The 22,549-nt window shown below is 44.3% G+C and overlaps 2 protein-coding genes and 1 pseudogene across 3 annotated transcripts in view; 1 reads left to right on the top strand and 2 right to left on the bottom strand.

Annotated features, from left to right (window-relative positions):
• Positions 1 to 208: 208 nt before the first annotated feature.
• LOC106574469 (neutral cholesterol ester hydrolase 1) lies at positions 209 to 4,094 on the bottom strand. The gene is made up of 6 exons (XM_045697729.1): positions 3,641 to 4,094; positions 2,318 to 2,561; positions 1,791 to 1,860; positions 1,352 to 1,523; positions 1,145 to 1,284; positions 209 to 1,057 (listed from the first exon to the last, which is right to left on the bottom strand). The coding sequence occupies exons 1-6, from the start codon at positions 3,779 to 3,781 to the stop codon at positions 571 to 573; spliced, it is 1,254 nt and encodes a 417-aa protein (XP_045553685.1). The 5' UTR covers positions 3,782 to 4,094; the 3' UTR covers positions 209 to 570.
• Positions 4,095 to 5,032: 938 nt separating this feature from the next.
• Positions 5,033 to 7,544, bottom strand: LOC106574582 (neutral cholesterol ester hydrolase 1-like; annotated as a pseudogene).
• A 14,319-nt stretch (positions 7,545 to 21,863) lies between these two features.
• ppp2r3a (protein phosphatase 2, regulatory subunit B'', alpha) overlaps positions 21,864 to 22,549 on the top strand; it is a 55,201-nt gene continuing 54,515 nt past the window's right edge. For both annotated transcript variants that reach the window (XM_045697727.1, XM_045697726.1), the window contains exon 1: positions 21,864 to 22,142. The gene's annotated coding sequence lies outside the window, so the exon portion shown is untranslated. The remainder of the gene's footprint in view (positions 22,143 to 22,549) is intronic.

Here is a 22,549-nt window from a genome sequence, read left to right as displayed (position 1 = left end):
GGATTGGTAGAATAAGCAACATGCTAAATGTATCATGCATTATACATGTGTCACTCATCTATATGTTGAAATCATTTTGAAACTTAGTGTCTATATTGCACTGGCTGTGTGTGTGTGTGTGTGTGTGTGTGTGTGTGTGTGTGTGTGTGTGTGTGTGTGTGTGTGTGTGTGTGTGTAGGCTTACAGTATAAAACAAGGGAAACACTCAAACTGATCAGTATTTATTGGAGGGTTAAACATCTATCAACCATTACAATCATAATTGTACATAAAGTACTGACACCCAGCAGCAGTTACTGGGGACAACTGAGATCATTCTGTTCAGTGGAAAACAATCAAGCTCTGTGTTGTGGGTTGAAAAGTCCTCACTCAATACCCCGTCTAAAGAACATACTTCATTTTCAAGGTTTGTTATTGCTTTTTACAGCACCAGGGATCGTGTTGTATGACCCTACCTTTTGAGTCCTCATTGTTTTTCCATCTAGGCACAATTCTATATAGATTGCATTGATGTATAACCCAGTTGTGCACATTGCATAATTTAACCCAATCTATTCTAGAAATAGGACTCTAGAGGTTTTCCTGCAGCCAGTCCATGTATCCTCTGATCATTCTTTTCCCCACATCGAAGTAAAACGGCGAGTGCGCAAAACTTAAGGCGCCGTGGAAACCGTCGTCATAGTGATGGCTGGAAACAGCGACGCCCGCGTCTTGTAGCCTCCTGGTGTACATCAACCCATCGTCTCTGAGCACATCGTACTCACACGTTAGGATGTAAGCTCGCGGCGTTCTACCCAGAACCCCCTGCTCCGCCAGCAGCGGCGCCGCTCGGACATCCAGCAACCCCGGGAGAAGATCACCCTCCTGCCCTGTGACCTCCCATGACCCCGTCTCCATGCCAACAGGCTTGTAATGCTTAATGTGTTTGGCCGGCAGAAGGGTGGTCCAGTTGAGATGGGAGCGGACGGAGGGAGGGATGGAGGGATGATGGAGTAAGGAGGGGGACAAGAGGATGGGATGGAGAGAGGTATCAACCCCCAGGTAGAGCAGCCAGAACCTACAGAGAAAGAGAGAGAAGAGTTACTAACACAGGTGTGTGTGTGACTGTGTGCGCCTGTGTGTGTGAACATGTACGTGTGTGTACCTGGCCATCATAAAGCGGTGTAGCATGGGTATGTTGTGGTTCTGTTGGTGGGATGGAGTGTTGAGGTCTAGACCCTGGAGGACTGGGTAGATTAACGCCTGAACACTGAACTTCACACTCACACTGTCATCTACCGAGATCTGTAAAGAGAGGGAGAGTGTGTTAGTGTCTCTGTAGACACGTGTGTGTGTGTGTGTTTGTGTGTACCTGCTGTGCGACCGCTGCAGCGAGATTTCCTCCAGCGCTGTCGCCTGACACAGCCACGCGCTGTGGATCCACAGACAACTTTCCCAGAATGCCCGGCTCCAAGAAGTGCTTGGCCGCAGCCAGACAGTCCTCATACTGCACAGGGAAATGCACTTCTGGAGCCAGACGGTACCTACACACACACACACACACACACACACACACACACACACACACACACACACACACACACACACACACACACACACACACACACACACTTATGGTAAAATTGACAAAAAACACTTTTTAATCCTTGTAACAGTTCTGTCCAAACCTTAACTTGTTACTATAGCGTTATAAGAACCCAAGACTTTCATGTTGAGTGTGTGTGTGTGTGTGTGTGTGTGTGTGTGTAGAACTGAAGCTAATATAGTGTGAAAAGAGGAGAAACACTTACTCAACAGACACAACCACTGCATTCAGCTCATCAGACATCTGCCTACACAAGACATCATAGCTCCCCATCTCTGAGAGGAAGACAGGGAGAGGGGGAAGAGAGAGGTGGGGGAGTAGAGAAGGAGAGAGAGATGGGGGAGTAGAGGAGAGAAAGAGAGAGAGATGGGTGGAGTAGAGAAGGAGAGAAAGAGAGAGATGTGGGGAGTAAAGAAGGAAAGAGGGCGAGATGGGGGAGTAGAGAAGGAGAGAAAGAGAGCGATGGGGGAGTAGAGAAGGAGAGAAAGAGAGATGGGGGAGTGGAGAAGGAGAGAAAGAGAGAAAGAGAGGAAGACAGTGAGAAACCAAAGGTTGTTACATTAGGGTTACATCATGAACTAGATGTGTTTATGCTGGTAAACACACACACACACACACACACACACACACACACACACACACACACACACACACACACTCACACACACACACACACACACACACACACACACACACACACACACACACACACACACACACACACACACTTACTGGTGGTCCCCAGGGCCCATCCTCCTCCATGGTAGAACATCACAGCCCTCCTCAGACCCCCCTCTCCTCCCCCTGCGGCGGGGGGCTCGTACACGCGCACCGGGACTCTGTCAAAGTCCACGTCACTCACCCTCACCCTGCCTCCCTGTCCTCCCGCCATCTCCCCCGGGGACCCCAGCCCCAATGTGGGCCCCCGAATCATTGTGATGTGGTGACTGAGACCCAGATACTGGCACAGGTCACCCTGGAGGAGGGGGAGGGAGAGAGAAGGACAGAGAGATAGGGGGAGAAATGGAGAGGGAGAGAGACATTTGAATGAGGTCAGAGAGCTGGAGTATCCCTGGTAGTTTGGCAATGACCACCATAGGAGTTTGCAAGTCAGCACAGATCTTTGACCAGGATAGGGCTCCCCAAGGCCCCTATTAGCAATCTGTCTCTGTCTGTCCTTTCACCTACTAGCCTAAAGCCTGGGGTCTAGGCAATGTGAATGTTGCTCTCTTCTCCACTGACACTAGTTACAACATGGCTAAAGGTGCTCTGTTCACCCCAGTGTGTATGTGCGTGTTTGTTTATGTGTCTTTACCCCAGGCACTACTTACACCATGACTGTGTGAAATCTAGGTGAAGGGCCACACACACACACACTAGAAATGAGTTTGTGCTGTATTTAGCTAGTTCAAATTAATTATCCACATCTGATTTCACGCAAGGGCTGGAGAAAGCACAGTAAAGCATTGTTTTACGTCTATAACCAAATCAGTTCACATGTTCTACTTGTTCAGACTAACTAGCTAGCTTTACAACGCATCACATGTTAGCTGCATCATAAACTATCTAGCTAGTATAGCCTCCAATTCAGTGTCTCCAACCAATAGGCCTAAACCTGCTGCCCCTGACTCCGATACTGTCACACCCTGATCTGTTTCACCTGTCTTTGTGATTGGCTCCACCCCCCTCCAGGTGTCGCCCATCTTCCCCTGTGTATTTATACCTGTGTTCTCTGTTTATCTGTTGCCAGTTCGTCTTGTTTGTCAAGTCAACCAGTGGTTATGTGTCAGCGCCTGCTTGTCCCCAGTCTCCGCTTCCTGGTTTTTGACCCTTACTCGCCTGACCACTCTGCCTGCCGTCCTGTACCTTTGATCCACCTGACCTCTGCCTTCCTGCCTGCCTTGCATCTGGGTCATACCTTGATTCCTGATAGATACATAGGTCGAGTAATAGAGAAAGCATTGCATTGCCTACTAACGTTACTCGTTACCATAAAGAACTGTCAAGCTAATGTAAAGTATGATTAGGTTTATAGCTATTCTTCTTGTTTCTTACCACTTGCAGCATAGCACGGAAAAAGGCGTCCAGCAGCATCAGTTTCAAAGGCTCCTCGATGGCAGCAGGTAACGGTGTATAGATGTAATAAGGAACACCCACCGTTAATATCAATGTTACGACAACAGAAGACAACTTCATCTTTGTAACACCAGTATTACTAGCTATCTCCCCAACATGAACACGTAAATCACAGGGAACATAGTGCAGTCAGTGTGACAACACTGCCAAAGTCCAATGTGGTGTAACGTTTAGTTAGCTTTTATATTAAAGATTCGGAATTTTGCTCGTTAATACCTGTAAAGCGGAACATGCAATAATTATAGAAATGACATATTCTGAATACGCTGACGATAGTTAACAAGTTACACGCCTTGTTTTTGCACATCGGTGTCGTATTTTCTTTTTGGAGTCGAAATGTAAAACATTGCTCTCCTCTGCTCAGCGGTAACGTCTTAAAACTGCAACGCCTACTTTTGCATGTTAATAAAACATGTCAATAGTTTCTTAACCACATGACATCGCTATCAAATCCACGGCAATTTGCAGAGCTTTTTTACTTTATCAATTCATTTTTATTCACTTTACAGAGAAATACTTCCAAAAAAACGTAAATACTTCCACCCAATAGGACTAGATGAATACAACCAACTTTGGTTCAGGGACCTCGCCCGTCCAATCTATGGCAATGACTTTTGTATTTCTTATTTTTTTTACTTTGGCTGTTTTCAATGAATACATTTTCATGTATGAAAACAAGTATTTTTTAACTTCAATAGCTTCCACCCCATATCACTTGAAACAACCTTTATTGGTTCAAGGACCTCATCAATACAATATAAAGCAATTACTTCTGTAGTTTTTGACTTGGGCTATTTTCTATAAATGTAATATCACAAAATGTAAAATAATAAAGACTTGCTTAAAACTTAAACAACTTCCACCCCTAAGGAGTTTCATAAATAAAACCACCTGTTATTTATTCAGGGACCTTGTCTGTACAATCTACAGCAAATACTTAAATATTTTCTGACTATGGCTATTTTCTATGATATTGAATGGACTTTCAATTAACACTTCCTTCAAACTTCAATAGCTTTCACCCCATATGACTTTCATGAATACTACCAACTGTCACTGTACTTTTGGGTGTCAGGATAAATGTATGGCGTAAAAGGTTATTTTCTTTAGGAATGTAGTGAAGTAAAAGTAGGCAAAAATATGTTTAGTAAAGTATAGATACCGAAAAGAAACTAGTACTTTAAAGTATTTTTTACTTATACATGTGTCACTCATATGTTGAAATAATTTTTTAACTCTGTGTCTATATTGCACTGGCTGTGCGTTTGTGTAACACTGTAGGCTTACAGTATAAAACAAGGGAAACACTCAAACTGATCAGTATTTATTGGAGGGTTAAACATCTATCAACCATTACAATCATAATTGTACATAAAGTACTGACACCCAGCAGCAGTTACTGGGGACAACTGAGATCATTCTGTTCAGTGGAAAACAATCAAGCTCTGTGTTGTGGGTTGAAAAGTCCTCACTCAATACCCCGTCTAAAGAACATACTTCATTTTCAAGGTTTGTTATTGCTTTTTACAGCACCAGGGATCGTGTTGTATGACCCTACCTTTTGAGTCCTCATTGTTTTTCCATCTAGGCACAATTCTATATAGATTGCATTGATGTATAACCCAGTTGTGCACATTGCATAATTTAACCCAATCTATTCTAGAAATAGGACTCTTATGGAGTCATCAGATTACTACGTTCTAACACTGCACATTGATTGGCTTAGATGGAAGTTTATTTTAGTGTATTAGTGTGACAGACATAAGACTGCACGTTTAAAATGCAGCATATGTATTGTTCAGGTGAGCAGAGCTGGGAGAGGAGGACGTGTGTGTGGGTTTAACTGGACCAAATGTATTGTGACACACACACACACACACACACACACACACACACACCAGAGTGCAAACAGCTACAATCAGGGAACGGTGTATGTGTTATATTCTTACATTCTAACACAGTTTAAAACACCAGTCCAACCCAGTTTGATCCAGTTTAACCCAGTAATAGAGACATTCTAACCCAGGTCAACAATCAGGTTGAACCCAGTTTAAAAGCCTTAAAAACATCTGCTTGTCTAACCTGGACAATGGTCTGAAATTCTGACTGCAAGATGGCTTTGGGTTTGCAGCTGCATAGACACACACACACACACACACACACTAGAGGTTTTCCTGCAGCCAGTCCATGTATCCTCTGATCATTCTTTTCCCCACATCGAAGTAAAACGGCGAGTGCACTAAACTTAAGGCGCCGTGGAAACCGTCGTCATAGTGCTGGCTGGAAACAGCGACACCCGCGTCTTGTAGCCTCCTGGTGTACATCAACCCATCGTCTCTGAGCACATCGTACTCACACGTTAGGATGTAAGCTCGGGCGTTCTACCCAGAACCCCCTGCTCCGCCAGCAGCGGCGCCGCTCGGACATCCAGCAACCCCGGGAGAAGATCACCCTCCTGCCCTGTGACCTCCTGTGACCCCGTCTCCATGCCAACAGGCTTGTAATGCTGAATGTGTTTGGCCGGCAGAAGGGTGGTCCAGTTGAGATGGGAGCGGACGGAGGGAGGGATGGAGGGATGATGGAGTAAGGAGGGGGACAAGAGGATGGGATGGAGAGAGGTATCAACCCCCAGGTAGAGCAGCCAGAACCTACAGAGAAAGAGAGAGAAGAGTTACTAACACAGGTGTGTGTGTGACTGTGTGCGCCTGTGTGTGTGAACATGTACGTGTGTGTACCTGGCCATCATAAAGCGGTGTAGCATGGGTATGTTGTGGTTCTGTTGGTGGGATGGAGTGTTGAGGTCTAGACCCTGGAGGACTGGGTAGATTAACGCCTGAACACTGAACTTCACACTCACACTGTAATCTACCGAGATCTGTAAAGAGAGGGAGAGTGTGTTAGTGTCCCTGTAGACACGTGTGTGTGTGTGTGTGTGTGTGTGTGTGTGTGTGTGTGTGTGTGTGTGTGTGTGTGTGTGTGTGTTACCTGCTGTGCGACGGCTGCAGCGAGATTTCCTCCAGCGCTGTCGCCTGACACAGCCACGCGCTGTGGATCCACAGACAACTTTCCCAGAATTCCCGGCTCCAAGAAGTGCTTGGCCGCAGCCAGACAGTCCTCATACTGCACAGGGAAATGCACTTCTGGAGCCAGACGGTACCTACACACACACACACTTATGGTAAAATTTACAAAAAACACTTTTTAATCCTTGTAACAGTTCTGTCCAAACCTTAACTTGTTACTATAGCGTTATAAGAACCCAAGACTTTCATGTTGTGTGTGTGTGTGTGTGTGTGTGTGTGTGTGTGTGTGTGTGTGTGTGTGTGTGTGTGTGTGTGTGTGTGTGTAGAACTGAAGCTAATATAGTGTGAAAAGAGGAGAAATACTTACTCAACAGATACAACCACTGCATTCAGCTCATCAGACATCTGCCTACACAAGACATCATAGCTCCCCATCTCTGAGAGGAAGACAGGGAGAGGGGGAAGAGAGAGGTGGGAGAGTAGAGAAGGAGAGAGAGATGGGGGAGTAGAGGAGAGAAAGAGAGAGAGAGATGGGTGGAGTAGAGAAGGAGAGAGAGATGGGGGAGTAGAGAAGGAGAGAAAGAGAAAAGAAGACAGTGAGAAACCAAAGGTTGTTACATTAGGGTTACATCATGAACTAGATGTGTTTATGCTGGTAAACACACACACACACACACACACACACACACTTACTGGTGGTCCCCAGGGCCCATCCTCCTCCATGGTTGAACATCACAGCCCTCCTCAGACCCCCCTCTCCTCCCCCTGCGGCGGGGGGCTCGTACACGCGCACTCACCCTCACCCTGCCTCCCTGACCTCCCGCCATCTCCCCCGGGGACCCCAGACCCAATGTGGGCCCCCGAATCATTGTGATGTGGTGACTGAGACCCAGATACTGGCACAGGTCACCCTGGAGGAGGGGGAGGGAGAGAGAAGGACAGAGAGATAGGGGGAGAGATGGAGAGGGACATTTGAATGAGGTCAGAGAGCTGGAGTATCCCTGGTAGTTTAGTATGCTAACCCTGTTCTAGGAGCTAGGGCTTTGACTTGAGAGTGAGTGTTTGTTCTGTCCTACCAACTCCATGCTCAATGTCACACCCTTGGCAATGACCACCATAGAAGTTTGCAAGTCAGCACAGATCTTCTCTTTTAATTCTCTTTGGAGTATTGGTGTCGAATGTTGTACACGTGTTTCCCCAACTTCTCTTTCAACCCTTTGGAGAAGTCCTCCAGTAGAGTATGCAGTGTGCCACAAACCTTTGCTTATACTGTCAAATGTACAAGGAACTTCTCCAGGTTTCCCTCTTTGTTTTTCCACTCAAACCACCATGTCTGCTCACCAGCATCAAAGTCAGTTTGAGCTCTTTGGCTTGGCAAAGGGAGAACTCTGTGTACATACAGTCTTTCTTCAGGTTCTCACAGCACAAAGACTCAATAAGGTTTGATTGTTGTTGCAGCTGATCACTTTGTGATGCTGTAGTTTGTCCTCCATGAACTGGAGGTTGGCGTGGGTTTTGCCGAGGCATGTGTCATCTCTGGACTGTTGGCTTGACAATCCAAAAAATACGTCTTTTAAAGAATTCATAGTAGGACTTTTTAATCTCAGAATATTCCCTCTTAAAATCCTGATAAAGGTTCTGAATTGTGCCATTCAAGAAGCGCTTCTGTTGTTGCTCTGCTGCTGTCATCACGTTCATAGAATCTAGTGATTTTCTCTTCTGTGGCTGTGCTAATTCTGTTACACTGATTTTTCCTGAAGTATTGCAGACTAGTTGGCCTGTTTTCATTTGCCCTCATTGCTTTTGCTGAAAATCCAAATTCTCTGCTTGCAGCTTTTACCAGGCCATACTTTCTCAGGATGTTGCCTCTGAGCATTTCTGAAGCCACTTGTTTGTCCTTGGCACTGGGCATTTTTTGACACTTTTGCTTCAACTCTGCAATGATGGCAATTTGAAACAATAAAATCCTTCTCAAGTTCTTCAGAGTTCCCTTCATTTTCTGTTTTGTCTTTGGGGAATCTTGTCTCTCCATTTTCTTCATCAGTTGATCATACCTTTTTTTTTGTTTCTCAGTTTTCCGTTAAGCTTTATCAAGTTTGACTTCTGTCATGCAAAGATCTCTATGTTTTTGAGCGACCTCTTCCAACCTTTTTCCTTCCAGTATTAGACTTCTAATTCCTGTTGCAGACGATGAGGAAGGGGTATCAGGGTGTGAATCAGGGACAGGTAAGTTAGGGACAGGTATGTTAGCCTCGTGTTCTGGCTGCAAGTCATCTGGTGACTGAGGTGTTGTGTTGCCTGATAGGTAGGTCTCCATCTGGTGACTGAGATGGTGTGTTGCCTGATAGGTAGGTCTCCATCTGGTGACTGAGGTGGTGTGTTGCCTGATAGGTAGGTCTCCATCTGGTGACTGAGGTGGTGTGTTGCCTGATAGGTAGGTCTCCATCTGGTGACTGAGGTGGTGTGTTGCCTGATAGGTAGGTCTCCATCTGGTGACTGAGATGGTGTGTTGCCTGATAGGTAAGTCTCCATCTGGTGACTGAGATGGTGTGTTGCCTGATAGGTAGGTCTCCATCTGGTGACTGAGGTGGTGTGTTGCCTGATAGGTAAGTCTCCATCTGGTGACTGAGATGGTGTGTTGCCTGATAGGTAGGTCTCCATCTGGTGACTGAGGTGGTGTGTTGCCTGATAGGTAGGTCTCCATCTGGTGACTGAGGTGGTGTGTTACCTGATAGGTAGGTCTCCATCTGGTGACTGAGGTGGTGTGTTGCCTGATAGGTAGGTCTCCATCTGGTGACTGAGATGGTGTGTTGCCTGATAGGTAGGTCTCCATCTGGTGACTGATGTGGTGTGTTGCCTGATAGGTAGGTCTCCATCTGGTGACTGAGATGGTGTGTTGCCTGATAGGTAGGTCTCCATTGCAACTGTTCTCTTTAAAGTCTGTCTTCTATTATGTTGCCATCTCTTGCTTCTTTGTTCTCGCTTTGTAAGCTCAGAGATAGAAATCTACAATGTAGAAAATAGTAAAAATAAAGAAAACCCCTTGAATGAGTAGGTGTGTTCAAACTTTTGACTGGTACTGTAATCCTGGCAAAGTCCTAATCATAAAGCTAAGAATACTGCACTCCAAGGTCCCTTAACTACCCCAGTGTGTGGTAGCCTACAGCAAATGGAAGTATGGGAAACTATGTTTTTTGGTCGGGACGGCAGTTAACTAGTATGACCAGTAGGTGACGCTATTGGTCTCAGAATTAAAAGTTGGTGTGGTCTGTACTGGCACTGTTAGGTTTAGGACAGCAGGGGTCGTCAGTGGCCAGAAGAACATTCAGCCACTGAATCACAAGACAGCTACAGCTTGGGCTTTTCCTGACCATAAGTCCTGAGTCCTGACCAACTTAAAAAAAGCCTCTATCTCCAGGCCATCAGACTGTTGAAAAGCCATTACTAGCCGGTACTCTGGCCTGCACCGTAGACACTGTCACTAGCCGGCTACCTGCCCGGTACTCTGCCCTGCACCGTAGACACTGTCACTAGCCGGCTACCTGCCCGGTACTCTGCCCTGCACCGTAGACACTGTCACTAGCCGGCTACCTGCCCGGTACTCTGCCCTGCACCGTAGACACTGTCACTAGCCGGCTACCTGCCCGGTACTCTGGCCTGCACCGTAGACACTGTCACTAGCCGGCTACCTGCCCGGTACTCTGCCCTGCACCGTAGACACTGTCACTAGCCGGCTACCTGCCCGGTACTCTGCCCTGCACCTTGAGACTAATGCCCCATGTGTATAGATAGAGTCATTGAACGCTGTCCCCCTCATATTCTGTTAATATACTGTTGTTTACTCACTGTGAATGTATCTACTGTAATATACCTAGCCTAATATACCTCCTACGGAACATACCATTGTCTTTCCAAATGATATACTGTCTATACACACCACATATTTATATTCTGGATTCTGACACATGCTCACTGTAATATATCTACTCTGGATTGTTGATTGGACCCATTCTGTCATTTTCTTGATTTCTTGTATCCATTTATGTATTATTTGTGTATTTATATTGTATTGTGAGATATTCTACTGCCCTGTTGGAGCTAGAAACATAAGCATTTCACTGCACCTGCTATAACACCTGCAAATCTGTGTATGTGACCAATAAACTTTGATTTGATTCGATCAGAACTATACCCTCCCTAATTGTATTTTAATGGTCTCTCTCTCTCTCTCTTTTCCCACGCTGTATCTCGTCCCTTGGAGACCCTCCTGGAAACGTAAACAAACAGCAGAATAGAATTTTAGATCTGAACTCTCCCCCTCCTTTTCCAAAACACAACTGTGTGTGTGCGTGTGTGTGTAGACCAGCAACACTAGACCGTGTCAGATTATGGACGATGGGTGTGTTTTCTTTCTCTCCCAGAAGTGTGAACTTGCTCACTCCCCCTTGTGTGTGTTTATGTATGTGTCTCTTGCTCAACCACTGGAAACTACCTTCTCAGTATTCTGTGTGTGTGTGTGTGTGTGTGTGTGTGTGTGTGTGTGTGTGTGTGTGTGTGTGTGTGTGTGTGTGTGTGTGTGTGTGTGTGTGTGTGTGTGTGTGTGTGTTTCTTGTTCCCAGCTTCCCTCTCTTCTGTGGCGGACCAAAGTGTTGAGTTGTGAGCCAGAGGCTGACTGAAATGGAAATGCATTTATTCCTGCTAGATTACTGTAACCACCACCTCAGGGTGTGTGTGTGACAGAGAGAAATGGAAAAATGTGTAACTTACTCATATTAACTTATTTACTATAACTCCTGTCAGTCAGAGGCAATAAGTCTGCCCCCAATGCCTCACACCCACCCTCCCACCCACCCACAACCACCCACACACCCACCCAATACCAAGAGACGATAGTACAAGAACAAGAGAGGAAGGAGGGAATGAAAGAGGGGGAGGAGGGGAAAATGGGGAGAGGGAAGAAAGTGGATTAGCTAAATTTGTCTAGGGGAGAAAATTAGTGTGTCTCGAGTCTCGACGGCCATCTGGAAGACATGGGTGACAATCACCATCCACACACACACACACACACACACACACACACACACACACACACACACACACACTGATTACTACAGTATAACTCTGTAATGATCTTGTAATAATGTGCTTGGGGCAGAAAGAGAAAGCCACGCTCATCCACACACCTGTTTGCAAATCTGAGTCAACATTCAAACATTGAAAAGAAATCTACTCAAACTCCCAAACAGTGTAGTGATAATGTAAGGCTTCCATTATATTTCTTCCACATTTACAGACTTTCAAACATGAAAGGGTTAGGGCCAGAGGGAAGGGGTAGGGAGGAAATAGGGCAGGCTACTAGGATAATAGGATAGAAATCAGGCTGGGAGAGAGAGGTTTGGGTTAGTCGTCAACGGTCAGAGGTCAGAGAGCTGCTCTCTGTGAGTCAGAATCTTAGCCCTGAACTTTCAGACACAAAGAGGGCTGTCTTCTACTGTTCTATTGGTGCTCACACAAACACACACACACACACACACATCTTCTTCTGTCTGTTTTGACTTCTCACTTCTTCTCACCATAGCCAACGCCCAATTTTTCTCCCATGAGCCTCTTTGCTCATTGATGTGATCCTGATGTTCTGCCCCCCCCCAATAGCTGCGGGAAGTATTTTGTATTTTGGGGGTGGGGGTGCTGCGATTTATTTAAAAGCATTTTTGCCCATACTGAATCGGTCTGCTAATGCTAATAAAGGAATAGTAAAGTTCCAGTGCACTACTTTTGTGGATTAAAAAAACATTACCATCATTTGTAATTTCAGTCTGATAATTATCTGTACAAAACAGTTAATCTGATAATGCTTGATATACAGTACCAGTCAAAAGTTTGGACACACCTACTCATTCAATGGTTTTTCTTTATTTTTACTATTTTCTACATTGTAGAATAATAGCGAAGACATCAAAACTATGAAATAACACATATGGAATCATGTAGTAACCAAAAAAGTGTTAAACAAATCAAAGCATATTTTATATTTGAGATTCTTCAAAGTTGCCAACCTTTGCCTTGATAACAGATTTGCACACTCTTGGCATTCTCTCAACCAGTATTACCTGGAATGCTTTTCCAACAGTCTTGAAGGAGTTCCCACATATGCTGAGCACTTGTTGGATGCTTTTCCTTCACTCTGAGGTCCAACTCATCCCAAACCATCTCAATTGGGTTGAGGTCGGGTGATTGTGGAGGCCAGGTCATCTGATGCAGCACTCCGTCACTCTCATTCTTGGTCAAATAGCCCTTACACAGCCTGGAGGTGGTCATTGTCCTGTTGAAAAACAAATGGTAGTCTCACTAAGCGCAAACCTGATGGGATGGCGCATCGCTGCAGAATGCTGTGGTAGCCATGCTAGTTAAGTGTGACTTGAATTCTAAATAAATCACTGACAGCATCACCAGCAAAGCACCTCCACACCATCACACCTCCTCCTCCATGATTCACAGTGAGAACCACACATGCAGAGCTCATCTGTTCACCTACTATGCATCTCACAAAGACACGGTGGTTGGAACCAAAAATCTCAAATTTGGACTCATCTGACCAAAGGACAGATTTCCACCGGTCTAATGTCCATTGCTCGTGTTTCTTGGCCCAAGCAAGTCTCTTCTTCTTAATGGTGTCCTTTAGTAGTGTTTTTTTTGCAGCATTTTGACCATGAAGGCCTGATTCACGCAGTCTCCTATGAACAGTTGATGTTGAGAAGTGTCTGTTACTTGAACTCTGTGAAGCATTTATTTGGGCAGCAATTTCTGAGGCTGGTAACTCTAATGAACTTATCCTCTGCAGCAGAGGTAACTTGGGTCTTCCTTTCCTGTGGAGGTCCTCATGAGAGCCAGTTTCATCATAGCGCTTGATGGTTTCTACGACTGCGCTTGAAGAAACTTTCAAAGTTCTTGAAATTTTCCGGATTGATGGATGATGGACTGTCATTTCTCTTTGCTTATTTGAGCTGTTCTTGCCATAATATGGATTTGGTATTTTACCAAATAGAGTTATCTTCTGTATACCAACTTTACCTTGTCATAAAACAACTGATTGTCTCAAAACGTATTAAGAAGTTAAAAGTTAATTTGTGGAATTTCTTTCCAAGGCACACTTGTTAATTTAAATTTATTCCAGGTGACTACCTCATGAAGCTGGTTGAGAGAATGGCAAGAGCGTGCAAAGCTGTTGTCAAGGCAAAGGATGGCTACTTTGAAGAATCTCAAATATTAAATATATTATGATTTGTTTAACACTTTTTGGGTTACTACATGTTTCCATATGTGTTATTTCATAGTTTTGATATCTTCACTATTGTTCTACAATGTAGAAAATTGTGAAAAAATGAAGAAAACACCTGGAATGAGTAGGTGTGTCCAAACTTTTGACTGGAACTGTATGTTTCTTGAAATATACAAAAAATATAAACCCAACAAGCAACAATTTCAGCGATTTTACTGAGTTACAGTTCATATAAAGAAATCAGTCAATTTAAATAAATGAATTAGGCCCTAATCTATGGATTTCACATTAGTGGGCAGGCGTACTTCCATGGGTGGGCCTGGGAGGGCATAGGCCCACCCACTTGGGAGACAGTCCCAGCCAATCAAAATGTGTTTTTCCCCACAAAAGGGCTTTATTACAGACAGAAATGGTCTCAGACGATCCCGCAGGTGAAGAAGCCGGATGTGGAGGTCCTGGGCTGGCCTGGTTACATGTGGTCTGCTGTGGTGAGGCCGGTTGGACGTACTGTCAAATTCTCTAAAATGACGTGTGAGGCGGCTTATCGTAGAGAAATTAACATTAAAATCTCTGGCAATAGCTCTGGTGGACATTCCTGCAGTAAGCATGCCAATTGCATGCACCCTCAAAACTTGACACATCTGTGGCATTGTGTTGTCTGACAAAACTGCACATCTTTGTGTTGCCTTTTATTGTGCCCAGCTTATTGATATGCCACAGGTGGATGGATTATCTTGGCAAAGGAGAAATACTCACTAACAGGGATGTAAACAAATTTGAGCGAAATAAGCTTTTTGTGGGTATGGAACATTTCTGGGATCTTTTATTTCAGCTCATGAAACATGGGACCAACACTTTACATGTTGCGTTTACATTTCTGTTCAGTATACTTTGCAAATGTGAAAACTGATATGGTCTAGCTATTAATTCCTTTTCAGTAGACGCTGTTATCCAGAGCAATTTACAGTAGGGAGTGCGTACATTTTCATACTGGTCCCCCATGGGAATCAAACCCATAGCTCTAGCATTGCAAGCACTACCAACTGAGCCACATCATACCATCACAATCCACTTGACATCTCAATGTACTCAGTTACTGTATTCTGCATTGTTTTTCTTCATGGCTTTCCTTTGGGGCGGCAGGTAGCCTTGCTGTTAGAGCACTGGGCCAGGTAGGCCAGTTGAGAACAAGTTCTCATTTACAACTGCGACCTGGCCAAGATAAAGCAAAGCAGTGCGACAAAAACAACAACACAGAGTTACACATGGGATAAACAAACATACAGTCAATAACACAATAGAAAAATCTGTATACAGTGTGTGCAAAGGAAGTAAGGAGGTAGGGCAATAAATAGGCCAATAGTGGCGAAGTAATTACAATTTAACAATTTACACTGGAGTGATATATGTGCAGATGAGGATGTGCAAATAGAAATACTGGTGTGCAAAAGAGCAGAAAAACTAAAACAAATATGGGGATGAGGTAGGTAGTTGGTTGGATGGGCTATTTACAGATGGGTTGTGTACAGCTGCAGTGATCAGTAAGCTGCTCTGACAACTGGTGCTTAAAGTTAGTGAGGGAGATATAAGTCTCCAACTTCAGTAATTTTTGCAATTCCTTCCAGTCATTGGCAGCAGAGAACTGGAAGGAAAGGCGGCCAAATGAGGTGTTGGCTTTGGGGATGACCAGTAAAATATACCTGCTGGAGCGCGTGCTACGGGTGGGTGTTGCTATGGTGACGAGTGAGTTGAGATAAGGCGGAGCTTTACCTAGCAAAGACTTATAGATGACCTGGAGCCAGTGGGTTTGGCAACGAATATGTAGCGAGGACCAGCCAACGAGAGCATACAGGTCGCAGTGGTGGGTAGTATATTGGGATTTAGTGACAAAACGGATGGCACTGTGATAGACTGCATCCAATTTGCCGAGTAGAGTGTTGGAGGCTATTTTGTAAATGACATCGCCGAAGTCAGGGATCGGTAGGATAGTCAGTTTTACGAGGGTATGTTTGGCAGCATGATTGAAGATTGCTTTGTTGCAAAACTGAAAGGTTGCTGGATCGAATCCCTGAGCTGACAAGGTAAAAATCTGTCGTTCTGCCCCTGAACAAGGCAGTTAACAAACTGTTCCCCGGTAGGCTGTCATTGCAAATAAGAATTTGTTCTTAACTGACTTGCCTAGTTAAATGTAAAACAAAATGCTGATGGAAAGTCTACATGTACAAACCTAGATGAACAGCCTATGTACAATACAGTAAAGTACATTTACATTATGTGCTTTGTAAGGATGGTACATTTTTACTGCACAAAAAGTGGTTGTTTACCATGTTATTTGATTAAGAAAAATATTTAATTTGATGTGGATGTTTTGTGTCTTTGCCCATAACTTTGCACCTTTTGATGTAAATGTTTGTTCTTTCTGGATTCCATTAGACTAACAATCGCAGAGAAAGGGACAGGGCAACAACTCTTACAATTCCAACTATTTAAACCTGCAAGATGCAGAGATGCTGAAATTTTTGTTTTGCCCAAGTTACAGATGTCTATATTGGTCCGCTAATACTATTTAAAGGCCCAGTGCACTACTTTTGTAAAAAAAATAAAATAATAATAATAATAATATATATATATAAAGTATATATATTTTTATTAATATTTTATTGAAATTCAGATTTTTCAAAGGCTCAGCACCCCTACTACCCATGGCTATGCACCCCCCCCTGTCACGTCTGTCGGAAGGATTAGACCAAAGCGCAGCGTGTTGAGTGCTCATCTTCTTTTATTAACGTATAAAGTGAACACTTAAACAAAAATAACAAAACGACAATCGACAGTTCCGTAAGGTTCACAGACTGTACAGGAAACAACCACCCACAACCCACAGGAAAAAATAGGCTGCCTAAGTATGGCTTCCAATCAGAGACAACGAAAGACACCTGCCTCTGATTGGAAACTATACTCGGCCACACATAGAAAATGAACATAGAAAATGAAAACTAGAACAGATCCCCATGAAACAAACTAACCCCAAAACACACCAAAAACAACACCCCCTGCCACGACCTGACCATTCTACAATGACAAATGACCCCTTTTACTGGTCAGGACGTGACACCCCCCTCCCCTCTCTCCCTGTACCCCTGCTGTTAAGTGCCCCACAAACCAAAACCCACAGGTAGGCTGTTAAATCTAGTTTCAAACCCTCTCTTTCTCTCCCTCTCCCTCACGCTCATTCTCCTCCCCTCCCCCCCAGCTGTTGTCTGGTGAGAGGCAGCTGTTGTTGGGGCTAAGGAAGCAGACATATCCTCAGCTCAATTCAACTCAACTTTATTGATATAAATGTTCAGGTACAAAAATGTTACCTTAAGTTAGTCAATAATGATAAGCAGTGAACTAATGTAACTAAATCACAAATGAATTAACAAACTAATTCATTAACTGACCAAAACACAGAGAGGACTGACATAAAGGGGCAAGAGAGTAAAAAGGGGAGGGAGAGAGACAGACAGAAAGACAGACAGACAGACAGACAGACAGATAGATTTCAGGACAGCTTTTTTCCATCTACGTAACATTGCAAAAATCAGAAACTTTCTGTCCAAAAATGACGCAGAAAAATTAATCCATGCTTTTGTTACTTCTAGGCTGGACTACTGCAATGCTCTACTTTCCGGCTACCCGGATAAAGCACTAAACAAACTTCAGTTAGTGCTAAATACGGCTGCTAGAATCCTGACTACAACAAAAAAAATTATCATATTACTCCAGTGCTAGCCTCCCTACACTGGCTTCCTGTTAAGTCAAGGGCTGATTTCATGGTTTTACTGCTAACCTACAAAGCATTACATGGGCTTGCTCCTACCTATCTTTCCGATTTGGTCCTGCCGTACATACCTACACGTACGCTACGGTCACAAGACGCAGGCCTCCTAATTGTCCCTAGAATTTCTAAGCAAACGGCTGGAGGTAGGGCTTTCTCCTATAGAGCTCCATTTTTATGGAATGGTCTGCCTACCAATGTGAGAGACGCAGACTCAGTCTCAACCTTTAAGTCTTTACTGAAGACTTATCTCTTCAGTAGGTCCTATGATTAAGTATAGTCTGGCCCAGGAGTGTGAAGGTGAACGGAAAGGCTGGAGCAACGAACCGCCCTTGCTGTCTCTGCCTTGCCGGTTCCCCTCTTTCCACTGGGATTCTCTGCCTCTAACCCTTTTACAGGGGCTGAGTCACTGGCTTACTGGTGTTCTTCCATGCCGTCCATGGGAGGGGTGCGTCACTTGAGTGGGTTGAGTCACTGACGTGGTCTTCCTGTCTGGGTTGGTGCCCCCCCTTGGGTTGTGCCATGGCGGAGATCGTTGTGGGCTATACTCTTGTCTTAGGACGGTAAGTTGGTGGTTGGAGACATCCCTCTAGTGGTGTGGGGGCTGTGCTTTGGCAAAGTGGGTGGGGTTATATCCTGCCTGTTTGGCCCTGTCCGGGGTATCATCGGATGGGGCCACAGTGTCTTCTGATCCCTCCTGTCTCAGCCTCCAGTATTTATGCTGCAGTAGTTTATGTGTCGGGGGGCTAGGGTCAGTCTGTTACATCTGGAGTATTTCTCTTGTCTTATCCGGTGTCCTGTGTGAATTTAAATATGCTCTCTCTAATTCTCTCTTTCTCTCTTTCTGTCTTTCTCTCGGAGGACCTGAGCCCTAGGACCATGCCTCAGGACTACCTGGTATGATGACTCCTTGCTGTCCCCAGTCCACCTGGCCGTGCTGCTGCTCCAGTTTCAACTGTTCTGCCTTCGGCTATGGAACCCTGACCTGTTCACCGGACGTGCTTGTTGCACCCTCGACAACTACTATGATTATTATTATTTGACCATGCTGGTCATTTATGAACATTTTAACATCTTGACCATGTTCTGTTATAATATCCACCCTGCACAGCCAGAAGAGGACTGGCCACCCCTCATAGCCTGGTTCCTCTCTAGGTTTCTTCCTAGGTTTTTGGCCTTTCTAGGGAGTTTTTCCTAGGGAGTTTTTCCTAGCCACCGTGCTTCTTTCACATGCATTGCTTGCTGTTTGGGGTTTTAGACTGGGTTTATGTACAGCACTTTGAGATTTCAGCTGATATACGAAGGGCTATATAAATACATTTGATTTGATTTGATAGATAGATAGATAGATAGATAGATAGATAGATAGATAGATAGATAGATAGATAGATAGATAGATAGATAGATGATAGATAGATAGATAGATAGATAGATAGATAGATAGATAGATAGATAGATAGATAGATAGATAGATAGATAGATAGATAGATAGATAGATAGATAGATAGATAGATAGATAGATAGATAGATAGATAGATAGATAGATAGATAGATAGATAGATAGAGTTGAAGTCAGAAGTTTACGTACACTTAGGTTGGAGTCATTAAAACTCGTTTTTCAACCACTCCACACATTTCTTGTTAACAAACTATAGTTTTGGAAGTCGGTTAGGACATCTACTTTGTGCATGACACAAGTCATTTTTCCAACAATTGTTTACAGACAGATTACTTCACTTATAATTCACTGTATCACAATTCCAGTGGGTCAGAAGTTTACATACACTAAGTTGACTGTGCCTTTAAACAGCATGTAAAATTCCAGAAAATGATGGCATGGCTTTAGAAGCTTCTGATAGGCTAATTGACATAATTTGAGTCAATTGGAGGTGTACCTGTGGATGTATTTCAAGGCCTACCTTCAAACTCTGTGCCTCTTTGCTTGACATCATGGGAAAATCAAAAGAAATCAGCCAAGACTTGTAGACCTCCACAAGTCTGGTTGATCCTTGGGAGCAATCATCAGTCAGGATGTTAAAGCTCGGTCGCAAATGGGTCTTCCAAATGGACAATGACCCCAAGCATACTTCCAAAGTTGTGGCAAAATGGCTTAAGTACAACAAAGTCAAGGTATTGGAGTGGCCATCACAAAGCCCTGACCTCAATCCTATAGAACATTTGTGGGCAGAACTGAAAAAGTGTGTGTGAGCAAGGAGGCCTGCAAACCTGACTCAGTTACACCAGGTCTGTCAGGAGGAATGGGCCAAAATTCAACCAACTTATTGTGGGAAGCTTGTGGAAGGCTACCCGAAACGTTTGACCCAAGTTAAACAATTTAAAGGCAATGTTACCAAATACTAATTGAGTGAATGTAAACTTCTGACCAACTGAGAATGTGATGAAAGAAATAAAAGCTGAAATAAATCATTCTCTCTACTATTATTCTGACATTTCACATTCTTAAAATAAAGTGGTGATCCTAACTGACCTAAGACAGGGAATTTTTACTAGGATAAAATGTCAGGAATTGTGAAAAACTGAGTTTAAATGTATTTGGCTAAGGTGTCTGTAAACTTTTGACTTCAACTGTAGCTAGATAGATAGATAGATAGATAGATAGATAGATAGATAGATAGATAGATAGATAGATAGATAGATAGATAGATAGGGAGGGAGGGAGGGAGGGAGGGAGGGAGGGAGGGAGGGAGGGAGGGAGCGTGAGAAAGAGGATGGAGAGAGAGATGTGTGTGTGACCTGGATGTCCTTGCCCATCTGCATTTTTGTGTGAGTGATGCTGTATTTCTGGCATCTGTTGCTTTCAGCAGGAGCTTAGACACACACACACACACACACACACACACACACACACACACACACACACACACACACACACACACACACACACACACACACACACACACACACACACACACACACACACACACACACACATAGGGGTCGTGGGTAAAGGGGGGAGGACAGGAAGGCAGTGAATGTACTGTATAACGCTGACAGATCAGTCAGTCAACTGTACCGTGTGTGTTATGTTTTGGAAGACGACCAGGGACCCTTGTTGTGCAGAGCGTTCCTGGATTGAGACCAGGTCAAGACAGGGAAGGGACGGGGGATCTACTCTCTTATATACGCTAGTTATTACCGCGGGGAGCTAACACAAGTCATCAGGTGTCAGGTTATCGCGCAGCCATCGCTCACTGAACCACCTCTGTTACTTGTGTTGAAATGTCCTCTAGTCTTCTGAAGTCAGACTGGCTTCTCCAATTGAGCCTCAATGTTTATTTTTACTGCAGCGTGGAAAGACCATGTTACTGTCCATACACACACACACGCATTAACATCACACACACCCTGTGTGTCATGTGATGCGCCTTGTGACCACTGGTGTGGTTATAGGAGCCACATTCCAGTAGGGATTTGGAGAAAGATCTAAGGTGTGTGTGTGTATGTGTGTGTATTAGATGTGTGCGTGTGTATCAGAGATGTGTGTTGAGATATAGTTGTTGGCTTATATACAATATAACTTTGAGGTCCCTGGTTTCTATAGTAACAGAGGTGTATACCTCACTGGTCCCCATAGCAACAGACATTGTGAGCCTGTCAGGTGTTAAAAGTGTTGACTTCAGGTGGATAATAGGATTGAAATATAGGTTTGAGATGACAAGGAGGTTTAAATAGAAAGAGGATGATGCTGTATGATAGCTTATGTTTAGCCCCACCCACACACAGTTCAATAATACAATAACACAACACAAACAACACACTGCCTATAAGTAAACATTTACACACACACACACACACAAAAAACACATTTAGGCTGGCCTACTGCGACAAGAATATAGCCTGCCCTAATCTCTGAGTTTTGACTCAGTGGTAGTCACTGACAGCTCAATCTGTATATTAAATGCTTTAATGTGTGTGTGTGTGCGTGCGTGTCACTCCATACAAATTCCCGCCACCGTTTGCTCACGGGAACCCCCCGCACGCTGCTCATTCTCTCCAGGAGCTGTCACCCTCTCTCCCCCTCACTGACACACAATACCACACACACACACACACACACACACACACCGAGCAGCTCGAGCCCCATTGGAGACGCTGCAGACGCTCAGCTCGCTCCACCGACAACACCAAGTCACGTTCTGTTCTTCTCTGGCGGAACCGGAGAGCAAAAGACATTTAGGATTCTATCTGTCGCGTGTGATATGTGGAGCTGAGCGACCGGTCGTGACGGAGGACGCGAGGGGAAATATAAAAAAAAGAGCGAAAGGGAGAAAAGAAAAGGTAGGATACTTGTGCGTTATATCTGATTTGCGATCTTTTCGGTACGAGCGGAGTTTTTCTGATCGCAATGTGTGAGAACAGCGAGAGGCTATTCAAATGTGTGTTTGTGTGTGTTTTGCAAGTTTTTGATTGATAGTTGAGTCGAGTCGCAGTGTTGGTTGTAGGCTAGGCTACTTCCATTGGCTATAAAGGCTACTCATGAAAAGCCTGTGGAGTTGGTGTGTGGGTGTGAGTGGACTCTGATAGTGCTGGATCATTGGTTTGCGTTGGGATGGGCGGGGGATAACCTCTACTAAACTAAAACGTTTTGAAACGGATTTCTACCTGAACTTGTCCAATAATGACACACATGTTCGTTTCTATTCTAATCTTCATGGCAGTAGACTATATATCGTACTCTACTGAAC

This window comes from Salmo salar, chromosome ssa16 (assembly GCF_905237065.1).
Source record: "Salmo salar chromosome ssa16, Ssal_v3.1, whole genome shotgun sequence".
NCBI classification, from domain to species: Eukaryota; Metazoa; Chordata; class Actinopteri; order Salmoniformes; family Salmonidae; genus Salmo; species Salmo salar.
Note: the sequence above shows the minus strand (reverse complement) of the source record. Positions and strands in the feature narration are given on the sequence as shown.